The 14,952-nt window shown below is 48.5% G+C and overlaps 2 protein-coding genes across 3 annotated transcripts; one reads left to right on the top strand and one right to left on the bottom strand.

Annotated features, from left to right (window-relative positions):
- Positions 1–1,283: 1,283 nt before the first annotated feature.
- On the top strand, positions 1,284–5,124 carry LOC131208302 (serine/threonine-protein kinase stk11). Of its 2 annotated transcripts, none has more exons than XM_058200984.1 (6): positions 1,284–2,252; positions 2,318–2,680; positions 2,740–2,876; positions 2,955–3,140; positions 3,210–3,397; positions 3,479–5,124. In XM_058200984.1, exons 1-6 carry the CDS (start codon positions 1,740–1,742, stop codon positions 3,790–3,792), a joined length of 1,701 nt encoding a protein of 566 aa, XP_058056967.1. In that variant the 5' UTR covers positions 1,284–1,739; the 3' UTR covers positions 3,793–5,124. The 2 variants fall into 2 exon arrangements, with proteins under 2 accessions (XP_058056967.1, XP_058056966.1); XM_058200983.1 differs by having other exon boundaries at positions 3,476–5,124.
- Positions 5,125–6,046: 922 nt separating this feature from the next.
- Positions 6,047–9,311, bottom strand: LOC131207391 (integrator complex subunit 5). The gene is made up of 4 exons (XM_058200003.1): positions 9,102–9,311; positions 8,428–9,037; positions 6,525–8,359; positions 6,047–6,445 (listed from the first exon to the last, which is right to left on the bottom strand). Exons 1-4 carry the CDS (start codon positions 9,309–9,311, stop codon positions 6,047–6,049), a joined length of 3,054 nt encoding a protein of 1,017 aa, XP_058055986.1.
- Positions 9,312–14,952: the final 5,641 nt, after the last annotated feature.

Here is a 14,952-nt window from a genome sequence, read left to right as displayed (position 1 = left end):
AAAACGTGAATTAACTTTACTATCAACGGATAGCTACAACTAGATACGCAAGGAACGTATAAGATTTCGGCCATCCGCAGACGAAAAAATGAATCAAAAATGTTAAAGGAACGTCGTAAATGGTAGTCGAAAGCAACAACACGGCAAACGGAGTATCGAAATACAAAAAATTACGTTATCTTTCGCTCATTATCATCGTTTTCGTACGGCGTGCTCCTTGCTCTGCAGGCGAAGAGGCACACAGTTAAAAAGTGCATCGTACTCTTCCGCAGGAGTTGCAGTGCAAGTATAATTCCATTACCTCTTCTACACGAGAGGGTTTAATTAAAATTATCTATCAAGGGAATTACGATCGCTCCAGCGTACTGACGATGTCTTAGATGGCCGTACCAGCCGCACACGTAACTGGCTGGCTGGTGATGCAGGTGATGAAGGACCTAACTTTTAATGGAAAATTGATGCACACTGAAAATTGATTGCACATCGTTGTGAATCTTGAATCTGTCGGAATCGTTTGCCGGCGATCAGCTTGTAGTACATCTCATCTCATCTTCAGAAATGAATCCGGTCACTGTTTAAAAACTGCTCTGGTTCTGCATTAATCGGCCGTATTCCGAGTTATTCAATCAAGTATGTAACTAATGTAGGAAAATGTATGGATGTATCTATCTATGAATACATCAAGCAAGTTGTGGTATAAAACAAAATGATGGTATAGAATGACGAAGTGTGTTAGCGTTGTTGTTGTTGTGTTATTATAGAGACTTTGAGCGCGGGGCATCTTTCGTCTTTTGAAGTGTGTTAGCGTTTTGTGTACAAAGGATTGTTAACAATATTGGAAACCGCCAAACCGTGTTTTCACCTTTGCTACAACTGAAACACTTTCTCATGATAGTTTTTCAATTTTATCACTATTTCAATTAACGGTTCCTTAACCAGTTGGGCTTATGTTAAATAATTAGCTCTTTTTTCTTTAATATTTCACGGCTCTACTCTTAGTTTCGTTAAATTAAAATATACCATCTCAAAACCGTTGCATTTGGTCCTGTCGGATTGCATCCGAATTTTGTCGGACTGGGTTTTGAATTTGCGTTCAACGAAAGGCTGTCAGTGCCGGTGCTGTTCCCGAAGGGATTGCACCACCACTGACAGCACGAGCTGTCAGTGCTGCAGTTTGCGGCCAAAGCACAACAAAAAAGAAAATGTCAATTAGATCGTGATTTTTTAGAAACACAATAACGAAAGACGATTAAGGCTTGAAAATTTTAACCGTTCGCCGTAGCGCTAGTAAACTTCCCGTTTTCCCGTTCCTACCCAAACATCCCAATCACGTGCTTGTTCCGGGAGGTGTCCTTGTCCGTTGCACAAGGCAACCGAAGCGAAGTGCAAACATGAGCGTGTAGAGGACGTGTGACCCGCACGGCGAAAGCGGAAGGACATTCCCCACGAAGGTGGGTTACACCACTCGACGGGGCAAAGGTTCCTAATATAGATTCAGTGTACTGTCCCCTGTGCGCTGGTGTCCGTTCCCTATGACCTGGCCGCACGTTCTATGCTTTATGCTGCTCGACCGCCCTTCTCAAGGTGGTGTGCCGCTGCTTGGTTGGGTGTGGTGACTACTTTCACGACCCGATCTGACTGTTTTTCGTGGCGCACTGTGCCCATCCCAACAACCTGCACCATCCAGTGGCTGATCGGTTTCTGCCTAGCTGCTGACCGCACTGGCCACAGGGGAAGCAATGAGCACCAGTCTATCGGCGGAGATACCGTACTCAAGCGATGTTGGCACAACAGGAACCACGAGCCCACGCGCGAAGGCCACCACAGCGAACAACAACAATGGATCCTGCATCACCGAGCAGGGAACTGATCACGGCGAGCAGCAGCATGATCGCTTTGCGTACGCCAGCGATGAGCCAACGAGCGGCGACACGCTAGCGTCGAAGACGAATGAATCCGAAAGTCTGGAGGAGGACGTGGAGGATGAGGTATACAACACGTGCAATAGTCAGTCGGTGGTCGAGTGGATCAACGACGACGATGAGCTGGAGCGATTGGACTTGCCGATGGTGCTCGATCCTACGAGCACCGTGTTCAACCGGGTCGACAGCTCGGAAATTATTTATCAGGAGAAGAAAAAGAAGTGCAAACTGGTCGGCAAATACGTGATGGGCGAAGTGCTTGGCGAAGGAAGTTACGGCAAGGTGAAGGAGGTCCTGGATTCCGAAACGCTTAGACGACTGGCCGTGAAGGTATGGGACCGGTAGGCCAGCGGTGGGCAACGTTCCTTTTACGGGATTGTTTTGTTTTATTGTAGATTCTCACCAAGCGCAAACTAAGACGCATTCCAAATGGCGAACAGAACGTTCGCAGAGAGATCAAGCTGTTGCGCAAGCTGCAGCATTGTAACGTGATCAAACTGCTCGACGTGCTGTACAACGAGGAGAAACAGAAAATGTACCTCATCATGGAGTACTGCGTCGGAGGGCTCCAGGAGATGCTCGACTCGGTGCGGGACAAGAAACTGCCGATGCATCAGGCGCACGACTACTTCGTGCAGTTGCTGGACGGCTTAGAATATCTGCACGGCCGTGGCATCATACACAAGGACATCAAACCTGGAAACCTTCTGTTGACGTTGGATCATACGCTTAAAATTTCCGACTTCGGTGTGGCAGAGGTGAGTGGGCGGTGGCACAAGTACCTGTGATCGGCTAATTCTTTGTGTAAATGCGCTAGGCACTGGACATCTTTGCGCCTACGGATGAATGTACGACCGGTCAAGGATCACCTGCTTTCCAGCCACCGGAAATCGCCAACGGCCATGAGGTATTCTCAGGGTTTAAAGTTGATATCTGGAGCACGGGCGTTACACTGTAAGTTTTATAAATTTTACAAACTTTCGTACCAAGCAATCCAGAGAGCTCGTTCACTATTTGCAATATCTTTCGCAGGTACAATATAACTACCGGATTGTATCCGTTTGAAGGTGATAATATTTATAAACTGTTAGAAAACATAGGAAAATGTGAGTGGAAACCGCCCGAGTGGTTGGAACGCCGTTTGGCCGATTTACTGGTAAACATTCTTCGAGCTAATCCGATGGAGCGCTTCACCCTTCAAGAAATACGGCACCACGAGTATGTTATTACGTATTGATGAGAAAAAGTAACACGCGATGACTGAACGTCCTTCGTATTTTTCTACAGATGGTTCCAGTTTGCACCGGATGCTACAAGCCCACTCGTACCGATACCACCGTTGAAACGTGGTAACGTTGAATCGTTCAAACTTGATTGGCTAAGATGTTCCACTGTGTTGCCTTACCTGATAGCTCACCATTACGAAGGCGATCGGGATACGCCAGCCGTTTACTTCACCGAACACGATATAAATGGTAACGAATTAGTGCTTTACGGACAATACTCCCGCGGAAACAAGTAGCTATATTCCTCTCTTGATTTGTACCTCACAGAAGAAATGGATCGCCAGCGCGGAGAGCAAGAAGCTTTCCACAATCCTAACCACCTCGTCCCGATGGACTCGTTGTCGTTTCACTCCGAGGATAACGATGGATCGCGGTACGGCCATGGCTACCAGCCGCAGCAATATATTACTGGTCGAACGTCGGAAAAGCGGCCATCACGAAGCTTCTCACTGTCGCCGAAACCCAGCATGAAGCACACCGTCAACAGCTGTCCCGCCACGACGGGAAGCAGCAGCAAACGGCGTTCGCGTAAAACGGTTTCGTGTATCTCGTGGCGAAAGTGGCCCCACTGCCGCCAATCGTGAAGTGCTTTGATTACTTTCCGCGTGACAGTGTCGGCAAAAAAATTGTGAACTCAGGTTTCGTATGCGCTTCTAAATTCGGCAATATACGGCCGCTGATGCTAACCTACTGACGGCTCCGGCTTGTTTTTGTCGCGTTTCGGATTAGAGAGAGAATGCGAATTCTGCTACACTTTTATGTTTTTTGAGTTTTGTTTATGTTTTTTTACTGTTGATTCAACAAACACAAATATTACGAACTTTCGCCTGACTCACTCAATCTCCCAGTTTTTACGACTCCTTGGTGTCAGGAGAGGATTGTTATAGTTTTTGCTCGATCCATCTCAAGCCTGAAGCAAGAGTAAACTATGAATAACTCAATCGCAGAAATCCCACTCAATCTAGTTCGATAGCGTAACCAAAGCGGTACTTGGCCATGGGTACCGAGAGAAAGTAAAATATTAACAGGATAACGTTTGATGCCTTGCAGAAAGGTCCCAAGCTGCATATCCCGCCTATTTTGTCAATGCTCGAAACAGAGCGTTAGTGCCACTGGAGCCAGCTATACAAACGAATTTCGTACGCCTCTTTCTTTTTGTTTTGCATAAAAACTAAAATAAACACCTTAACCAGACGGCACATTCTAAGGAAATGTATGCAAAAAAAAATATACACAGAGCTGTAAGAACGTTACAGTCAGATTCCACTAAACAGTTTTCATGTATTCTGCACGGTCTGGTTAAGCACATTTCGCTTTTGTGTGCATCCCGCGAGTTCTAAATATGGCGAAACGGAACGGAAAGGAGTGGGTGACGATGCCGTAGACTAGTCAGCAAGTAGGGTAAAATTGGCTTCAATTGGAACTATTCCGCTTAGACACAGATGGAACAAGAACAAAGGCAAAAGCAAAATTTTCGTTTCGCTCCCATGGCACCCAGAGGCACCCGTCGTACCTACATCCCATTTCTGAAACCGTGAAACTGCATCAATCAGTCTTCCTTGCCATATGGAAACAGTAACAGAGACGATTTATCGCCTGATAAATGTAAAATGGTGGATGGCTTTAAGAAAATATTGTACGTGAAAGTCCATTGCTACTGAATATCCCACATCTTGCAGAACATAAAAAGACAAACACAGTAAAACATAGGAAAGAAGTGGAGAAGGATATACCGCGACCAGGCAATGTAGCAACAGATGTACAAGACGTGAGAAGAATGCTGATGAACGAATGCGTCAGTTGCGAATGTGAATAGCAATTGATCCGTTAGTTAAACAAGTTGGGAAGAAGAATAAGATACATAGAAAAATATAATTTTGTAATTTATAAAAAAAACCAAACAATACGCCGATAATAAAATCAATCGTTCGTGTATAAAAACAAACATCAACACAGTACAGCAAAAAATCATTTTATTTAAATTTGTTCCGTAGGCCATCGCAAATGTGCGCAACAATCTAGAAACCAAAGCCACCAGTGGATTAGCGAATCGAAGTAACCTTCGCTTTTCCCTTTTCAAAAGCAATCAACTTCTATCGCTCTCGGTGAAGCAAAGTCAATTCGGTGTCACAACGAAGACTTATACAATGGTATGTTTGAAACAATATCTCCGATACACAATCTGATATTTCTCACCTCTGCATAGAACACAAGAAGTACAAACTCCGCCGCAAGACCAACGACCGTAGCCGGCATTACAAAGCGAGTGCAGCCAAAGGAGAATAAAAAAAGGACAAAGATGCACACACCTGGAAGCATTCCGAAGTATTTGAAGACCTCAAAAAAGTGGTGCGAGGCGAAGGATCCCAATGCTGCCTTGAAAGGAACGGAATGCGACCAACTTGAGAAATACCCGACCGAAGGACCTACCCTGACGCAGACACCCAACGATGCCCAGATTGAAGTTGAGTACTATAAGCAGTACAGCAAGCAGTTGGAGCAAAGTTCGGGGAAGCTATTGGAGAAACTTAGCGCGCGCGAAGCACGCGAGGCGTATCTGGAAGCGAAACTACTTGTGCTACGAACCACCCAAAACCAGTTGCTACAAATGATGACCCAACATCTTGAAACGGAGAAGCACAATTTAGGCAAAATGAAGGATCTTCCGGATGATGATCAAAAACCGCTCTCACTTTTACAGATGGTATTGGACAGTATGACGGTAAAACGCAAAATTTGCAGTGCATGAAATTAATAAAACGCTGACCGCATGTAACTGGTAGTTGTACTGAGTTTTGTGTGTTTTTCTTTATTTTCTTACAATAAAATATCTAATCTTCAATCAACTAACACAATCGGTCCCGGCTGTGGAACAGTGCCGGCCGATAGCGAAAGGCCAGGTCCATGAGGTCCTGCTGTTTTATGAACTCCCTGTTCACTGCCGTTGCTGCTCGAAGGTGCATTTGTTGCAGTAATGGATCCTTGTTGTGACTGCGGATTGACGGTGGGCGAAGGGTTTCGTAGCTCTGGGCCAACAAACATCTGATAGTAAAGATGACCAACCTTGGTGAGCTTTTTCTGCATTGTGTTACGGAGCGGATTAGTGTACTGCAGCGGTGGTCGCGACGTTAGCGGATCACGCCAATGAAAGCCTGTTGGATCGCAGACAAACAGCACGGGCGACGGAACGTGATCCTTCATGTAGTTCCACACGCACTCCTTCAGCACGTAGGTGATCTATGGGGGAGAATATTTTTCGATCAATATGGGCAATCGTTTTCTGAAGGGTAGCCAATGCGACAGAAGTCTCACTTACCTCTGGACCATCGAAGTACTCGAGGACAATGTGTAGGTAGCTCAATGGCGGGGGCAATAGTTGAGCGAGAGCCATCAGTTCAAGTAGTTTCGTCGTCACGTACATAAGATCCGTCTTCTGTCCGTTTAGTGTTTCGGCCGACTTCGAACGCCACTGATGCAGGGCAGAAGCGCAAAGAGCCCGCAGCAATACCGAGCAGTAGCAAAGCGAGGGCCGGTAGCACGCGATCAACCCCAAGATCGACCACAAGATTGGTGAATGGCGAAACGTGCGCCTTATCTGGAGATCGCGCTCCATCGTCACCTTGGTGAACTCTTCCTCCGGCCACGGTAATCCATTGTACATGACGTCCGGTGATATCAGCTCGACCAGGAGCAGCGAGACGTAGCTGAAGCCATCAATCGTGGCTTGATGGTCGTTCACATCCTGACAACACGCTACGATCGCATTCAGCAATCGGTTTTGCATCGCCATTCCCGGTCCGGCCGCCTCCCGGCTCGGTACCTTCGGGCCCTGCCCAATGATGCCCGCGTGTAGCACAGTGGCCCGCGACGCGTTTAACGCAATGCCTTGCTTTTGGTTTAGTTTTATCAGCAAACCGCCCGATTTATCGAAGCTATACGGTTCCGCTTCCGACTGCGAGCCGAACAGTTCCCCATGCATAAACAGTGCACCTTCGAGGAGCTCACGCAGTGCCGCAGTACGAGCCGCTTTCCGGTTGCCACAGTGCCTAGAAAGCAGTAGATACACGCGCTGCAGCAGTTCCTCGGAAGTTTCGGCACAGTGACCGCTGGCACCGGCGTCGGCGTTGGACAGTTGCAGGCAGAAGAAGAAATATTTCACCAACAGCTGTGACAGTTTCAGCGCTTCTGCCGTACCAATCGCAGTCGGTTTGGCTATGTCCAAACATTCGACCAGGCGTACCGATTCGTGGATTAAGTCCGGCACACCGACCGTCCCACTGGTATCAGCACCGTTTATTAACCCACCAACCTCCATTGGATCATCTATCTCCATCGGTTCTGCATCTGGTTCCAGTTTGATTCTCTTCGCAGTACCCCCACCCGTTCTGCCATGTTCATGTGTCCTCGAGCCCTGCTCTGCTGCGATGCGTGGTTCTTGCCTTTCTAGGATCATAAACTTTTCCCACACCTGCAGCACCTTATCGAGCAGCTCGGACAACGTTCCGCCACAGTTGCTCTTTTTCAGCAAGCTACCCGCCGGAGCCACACGTTCCAGTTTAAGCAACTCCACCATGTTGTGCAGAATGTTCCAGCCGACCGTGCGTGCGTTCGGAGCGAGCAGTATTTTCTCGATCGCAGTCTCGAACGCAGGTCGTATCTTTGGGACTTCCGACGTTCCGTGTGGTCCCCCGAGCAGTCGGGCCAGTGAGTTGAGGTGCGGTTTATCGGTTAGACTGGCCGTTTCGCCGTCGTTCACCGACAACAGGTACACGATTGACTGATGGAAGATTGAGTTGGACTTGAAGCTTGCGAGCAAAATCAACCTCACGGCCACCTGCTGCTGGTAGGGCGCGTCCGAAATACTGCTCTTCCACAATGCTTCCCGCGAACCCTCGTGAAAAATATCTTCCAACAGAGGAGCCGTTTGTTTGTCCAGCACGAGCGTTTCCAAATCCACGAACAGTACTTCCAGCAGCTCCTGGCACCAGCCGTGTTTGCCGGCCAGTTTGGCTAGCAGCAGCGTTACCGATGTGGAGTTTTTCCTAATTTTCAGCAACAATCCGGCCACCATGTGCAGCACGAACGAGAGATTAAAACTTGGTGGCCAGTGTTTCGGGTTGATTTTTGCCGATTCTAACCGCTTTTCGTTATCTACAAGAAATGGTAGAACGTATTAGGATCGGGTTCCTTTTTTTCGAGTCGATCGATTGCAGTCTCACATAGGTCCAAAAACACCGCCACCAGAGCTTGTGAGATGGTGTCCGAAGATTTCGCCAACAGGAGCAAATAAGGAACGGTCAGAACAACCATCGGTTCAGCCTCGAGCGTCGACTTCAGGGCGTAGCGTAGGTCATTTTCGTGCGCCAATCCGAGGTAGCTAAGAATTTCCACCTCCGAGTCGGACACTTGATCGTAATCTCCACCAAAGCGCTTCAATCCCGCGGTCACCATGCAAGAGATCACCTTCAGCGGAAAGCATCCTCCCAGCCGGGCAACCACCCAATCGAACGACGGCGAGTGCGATCCGTAAATCGTCAGCAACTCGGCGATGCACCCGTCCACCTCGGCATCCGTCAGCTTCTCCAAGCACAGTGCCGTAAGGCTCACGAGGTAGCGAATGGTGGTGCATCCAAGCCACAAATTACACGACGAACGTATGTCGGGTGGGCGGCGACGTCCGTGCTTTTTACAAAGTTCACCCAACAGCTTCAGGCACCAGGACGATATCATCGGCGACCAGGCCGGTGGTCCGCACGCTACTAACCGCTCCAACGCTTCATGTATCTCCTGCACCGCTTCATCGTCCGCCGAGGGGTCGTGGATGTTTTTCTACGAAGAAAGCGGCGGCCGGTTACGTATTGCACAACCAGAAAAATGTACGTTCCAGACTCACCTCCACATTGTTCATGTAATGTTTCACGGCATTATTAAATACGAGGGTAAAGTACTCAAACACCGCTTCGCGCGTCGATGGCAGATCCTCCAGCAGGTGTAGGGAACTCTTAACCAGCGCTCCCGTGTCCTTCGGCGGAACGCCCTTGTACAGCAGCGAAACGCTGTTGACGAAATACTGTAACTCGGCCAGTACTGGTTGTTTGATCATGGCTAAAGGAGGGTCGTCGGATTAGCAAAATCACAGGGGCTTTTGTAGCATGAAACTCTTGCAAACGGTGGTCCGCTGTTTATCTTTTGTCGTCGTCAGTTTATTTTGTTGGGCGAAACGCCGATTGGACGTAAATGACAGTTCACAGTTTACTTCGACCCTTTGGTAACGGCTTCCAGTTGTACATTGTGAGCGTGCTCCATGTTTTGAATGCTAACAGACCGTTAGATAAACAGATGTGATGCAGTATGTAATTCTTGATTCTTGATTCTTGATTGTGGTAACTGTTCATGCAATAAACCGAGTCAGGTATCAGAATAAAGATAAACGACAAAACAAAAAAGGAAATAAAATGTAGATCGTTGAGTGCTATCTATCTGCTAGCTACTACGTGTACACATAAATAAACCGATTAAAGTTTCTAAATGATTAAGAAGTTAAGAAATATCTAGGAATTATTTTCAATAGTCTCACTGAGAGATACCAAAATTAGAAAGTTAAAATGTTAGTATACATCCCCTCTCAATCTGTTGGGTGCCCGACTTTTATTTTGCTAGTCCTGCAGTATCCCTAAAGCGGTACAATTACAAGACAACCAAACCGATCTGAATTAAACGTCGATTACGATGCAACATATTAAACCCACTGATTGATCTAATCTACACCGCCTCAAGGAATGTGGCCTAGACCACTTGGCGAGAGAAAAATGGTACCTTCTACGAAATCATATCACCTTGCTCAGGTCCGTAATCGCTGCTCCCGGTACGTTATAAAATTGCCGTGCGTTTTGTCAGCGTACATCATTCAAATGGATTACAGCAGACGGCCACCGCCAACAAGACTAAAACCGGTTCACATTCGCTCCGTCAGTATCTTCGCAACAGTGCGTGCTAGTTAGCTCACGGTAACAAATATTTATTCCTATCGAGAATTTGAATCGCCAGTACCATCTGCCTCCGTATGCGTTGCATAAGAAATCCGATTGTTTTCTAATCTGATGGCCCCGAGCCTCGATCGACCGTATCGGGCCATCTCCCGGTCACACACAATCTGGTAATACCGGTTGCATCCGGCCAGATATTCTGGATATGGTGGATCATGTTATTTGCGCTCTCGATTTCGATGTCTCGGCGTCAGCGGGGCCATGTGAGAGCCGTCGGTGCAAAGTTCAAGACACGGTTGACATCAGCAGGGAGAGATTCGATGGCCTCAATGAACGTAGGTGAATTTGGATGACGTAGAAACAGCGTGATGTGGTACATTTTTCGGTAGACCAACGATCGTCAGACAAAGTCCATTCCGTACTCGTCTGCGGTCTTTCCACTCGAGCACCGACAAAAACGCCATAATTTATCATTCGACAAGACAAGGCAAGTACGCCGATGTCCAGTCAATCGTAATCCTTTCGAGTGGTTTGATGAGCCGACCGCGACCCCCTCAGCTCCGTTGCTCTTTAATGACACTTTGTACGCACGGTGTCCAGCCGGTTCCATGCAGCTAAAAGCGTATTCTCATCCAATCCTCTTGAGATCATCCTTTTCTTCATCTTCCTTTACAAATTGCGACAAGTGTCTTCCATATTGTTGATTAAATAACATAATGTCCATAATGTCGTTTAGTAAATTAGTATCTTCTAGGATTCACATGGGAGGCATATGTTTGGTAGAATAAGGGACAGACCACGGTATGTTATTTGCCTCGAGATCGGAATGCTGAAGTTTCGAATCAAACTTCAAGTACCTACGCAAAGAATCACAAGGGCCTCGAAATTATTGTTACGCATTCGTAAGCAAGCTAATGGAGGCCTCGAACTCTACATCTCTAAACCTGGCGCCTGTAAAATTGTCACTACTACGTGTACTTAAGTATTAATCGCAATGCCTTATAGCGTACCGATCGAATCCGATACGTAAGACATTGTGTGTACCGTGTATGGATCGAGATAGTAATTTGCCTGATCGTGCCACTTATTTCAACCCCGCAACCCTGGAGGTCAATCCCTGCTCAGCAACGGGGAAGTGCTTTTGGGCCACCTCTACGTCCACTTGCTCCAGAAGTGCCGTTCCTCCCGGGGTGGCCGTGTTCCTAATAAAACAGGATGAACTGAATCTGAATGAGTCTACCGCTCGTAAGGGGGTTAACCACATGCAAACGGCTTCAGGTGGAACACAGGTTTTTTCGCCACAGAGCGATCTGTGGACCGGGCTCATCAATTCCGACTAATGACGCGGCAGATTTCGGGGCGTGTTTTGGTTCATCGGTGCCCGATGAAAGAATAATAAATACTAGTTGATTGATGGTAATTCGTGTCAAATTTTTGAGTACTCACCAATGCTAATAGGAAATCGATGGCCAAAACTTCGCCAACAAACACATACGCAGTGCTGCTGTTGATGGACGATAGGAGTTTACGGGGACGCTGAGGCGTTCGGTCGGGGTCATTGTTGCAAATGACTCCACATAATGGATGATTGGTTTGGCCATCGTGTGTATCGTGAGAGTAAGACAAATTTACGCAAATTCATTTACGCAAGGTGATATAAATAGTAATTTTGATGTGGGCCCCATTTTTTGTCCACTGAAGTGCAGTTCCACTTTCTAGTTTGGTTTAGATGATTTCCGGGTGGTAGTGAAAGTTGCCGTTATCGATCGTTATACAGCCCATGCGAGCCCATGCGGGTTTTGAGCTCAGATGAGGGACCGCTCTCTATGCCCAATTTCTTTAAAAATGGACACTGAACTAACGTGAAATGTTTTCGTTCACCTTGAAATTTGTTATCTCTCATCGCTTTGTAACGGTGATCCGCAATCAAAGATGAATAGATGAATGGATGCCTCATCCAGCGCTGCCCGTAACAGGTTTTCTCCGTGCCGTGACGCAGTGTCACACGGTGGAACTGGGCAAGCGAAATTTGCCCCGGGAGTCACCCATTGCAGCCGAAGTCGGGACCAGCAAACCTAAGACCATAACCTTACCACACGTTCAAGTCCATGGCGGTTTTGCTCTCATAAACCGCACCCATAAAACAATGTTATGTGCAACACGCGCGAAGGACTGGTCTGTTTTGGGACATCGTACCTTCTAATGTGAGGGTCACCGATGGTGTTGCCAAATGGTATCTGGCGATACCGCTACTTCATCGGGGATCGGTCCATCGACTTCTTTCCGCGGGCGCTAATCACTGTCCGCTGTCACTAACATCAAGCATAAACAAATGGCTCACTTCAATTAGTAGCTTCTGGCCGAGAAACACCGAAAACCACGACGACCGCAGAACCTTCGCAACTTCCGAGGATGCAACCAATCCGTCAACCCATTGGCGATCAACTCGGTACTCGGTGAGAACAAGATTCAGGGTTACGACCTTCCATTCGAGCTACCCACCACACCCGGCTGCTCTTGGGACTGCCGTAGACCAATTCACCGTCGTCGGGATTTTCCTCACTCATCGCAGGCCGCGTGAATCACGGTGACGATCCCACCGGCTCTGGAGCGTGCTGGACCCAATTACTGCCGTACCCCGATCACGATCAGCTGCGCCTCGGCGCCACAGCCCGGGTGATTCATGGGTGGAAAAAAACGGGGGGTGAAAATTCCACCGGTCGGCCGGATGCAATCGTGAGAAGTCCAACCCCTACGCTTCGCTGCCGATTGCGCCAAGGTGTTGAGTTGGGGGCGGTTTCCTGGGACCTACGAAACACTGCACCACGGAGATAGAGAAAGAGAGAAAGAGAGGGAGATCATCATCCGGAGGTACCTGCCCTTGTCAGTGAACGTTTACAGTCTGCAATTGCCGTCCGCGACCGATACAATTGGCCTTGTCGGACCGGACCGGACCGCATAGAATCTCATCAAAAGCGCTGGAGGTCAACATCGGCACTGGACCGCGGACCGCGGACACCCCACGGAGAAATCTCTTCGGTTGCGCACTGTCACACTTGGCCAACTTGGTAACGGAAGGGCAACCGAGAAACCGAGTAAACATTGGGTTCCGTTTTTCTCCTTTCAATTAGCATGCGGCTTTTCGGTTTCACAATCGCCACAACAACCACAAAGTTTCCAAACGCTTCCAATAATGACCCGGCCGAGAAAGCGGAAACCGGTTCGATTTGGGTGGCGCTCGCAAAACGCTAGAATTCCCTCGTCCGACGGCACAAGGGACGCCATTGATAAGGCGGAGTGCGCACCCCAGCGCTGCCCGTAACAGGTTTTCTTCGTGGTGCGCAATTGTGCAGGAGCAGGAGTCGCCCATTGCTATCATCCAGTCGGGACCTAAAGTCCCGAACTACCGCGAGCCGCCGATCTGAACGATCGCGGCTGCTGGAATGTCCCGAATTATGCCAAACAGAAATGTGCCGTCCGGGACTAATCTCCGGCAAGCTCCTATCTGGGAATACGAGAATTACAACCATCCGGTGGAGGTTCCATTAAGGCTTCGCGGTCCTCAGATGGGATGCTCGGCGGGATGAGATTGCGTAATGCCCGCCTGTTCGACGATAAATTATTCATTTCGATTCCGAGTATTTTAGGACAGGCTCACGCGCGCGCCCGGGTACGTTGACTTCAAGGGCTGGGCCGGCACGTGGGAAAGATCTCTTCCCGGATCAGCCGGTTTGAAGAATAAGGGATGGTCGGTGCTAATTTCACCCGCTTCTCGCCCGTTTCTGTTCATTCTAGGCCGTCGATGGCGCGTTGTTTTGGACCGCGACCGAGACGACTTCGTCAGGTGACTGGAGAACCAGTTCGCTAGACCGTCGAAGAGTTGCCGAGATGGGGCGTTTGTCTTCGTGTGGTGCGAAATCGGCGCTAATCAGTGAGAGTTTCGTTCGGTGTCCGGTGCCGTATGGCGGTCGCTGATCCGTCGATTTGTAATCCTTCCTTCCAACACAACAAATTCGATTTAAAAACAGCAAAGTCATTCGCAACATCGCCTCCGAACCCAACTGGCCGGCATGGTCTGCGGTCAGCCTTAGGAAGAAAAAAAAATGCCGTTCGGGCATGTTCGGCGCGGGTTCGGATTCCTGTGTTCGAATAGCACTTTTTGTGGTGCCGGAGCGAAAACATGGGGTTTTTTCATGTTAGAACACCTAGAGCCGCATCAATTTAAAGTTCAGCAAAAAAATTGATGCACCGCCACCGACAGAAACCGATTAATCGGTGAAGCTTGCAGATGATCTACGGCCGTGCCAGCAGCGGAACAGCTGGCTGTTATGCTTTAAGGTTGCCAATCGCCTTAAAGTGGATTGGATTTCGCTCCTCGACATGCTCCCGGGGGCCCGAAATCGCAATCGTCAGCAATCGCGACCGCTTTTCCGGCGAACCTGTGCAACAGAGCGCGCCAGAACGTTCGGAAATTGTGCCATTGCACTTCTTGAAAGGTCTACCCGTGTCTAGCTGTGGTGTGCAGTTTTTGGTCCACCCAGGACTTGGACCTCTGGACCGGACAGTTGGCAGTACGATGCAATGAGCGCCTGCGCAAAACACCAAAGCGCAAAAATCCTGTTTTATAAAATGGGCCAAGTTTAACAAGGTAAATGCACCGCGCGTCGTTCAACGGTGGTGGGGAATAGGTTTGCCTGTTGGCTGTTTGGTCGCCTCTTCTTCGTTGGACTCTTACGCCGGCCAAGGTTCCAACGACGG

Source organism: Anopheles bellator, chromosome 2, assembly GCF_943735745.2.
Source record: "Anopheles bellator chromosome 2, idAnoBellAS_SP24_06.2, whole genome shotgun sequence".
NCBI classification, from domain to species: Eukaryota; Metazoa; Arthropoda; class Insecta; order Diptera; family Culicidae; genus Anopheles; species Anopheles bellator.
The sequence above is the reverse complement of the archived record's forward strand: the minus strand, read 5'-3'. Positions and strand labels throughout refer to the sequence as shown.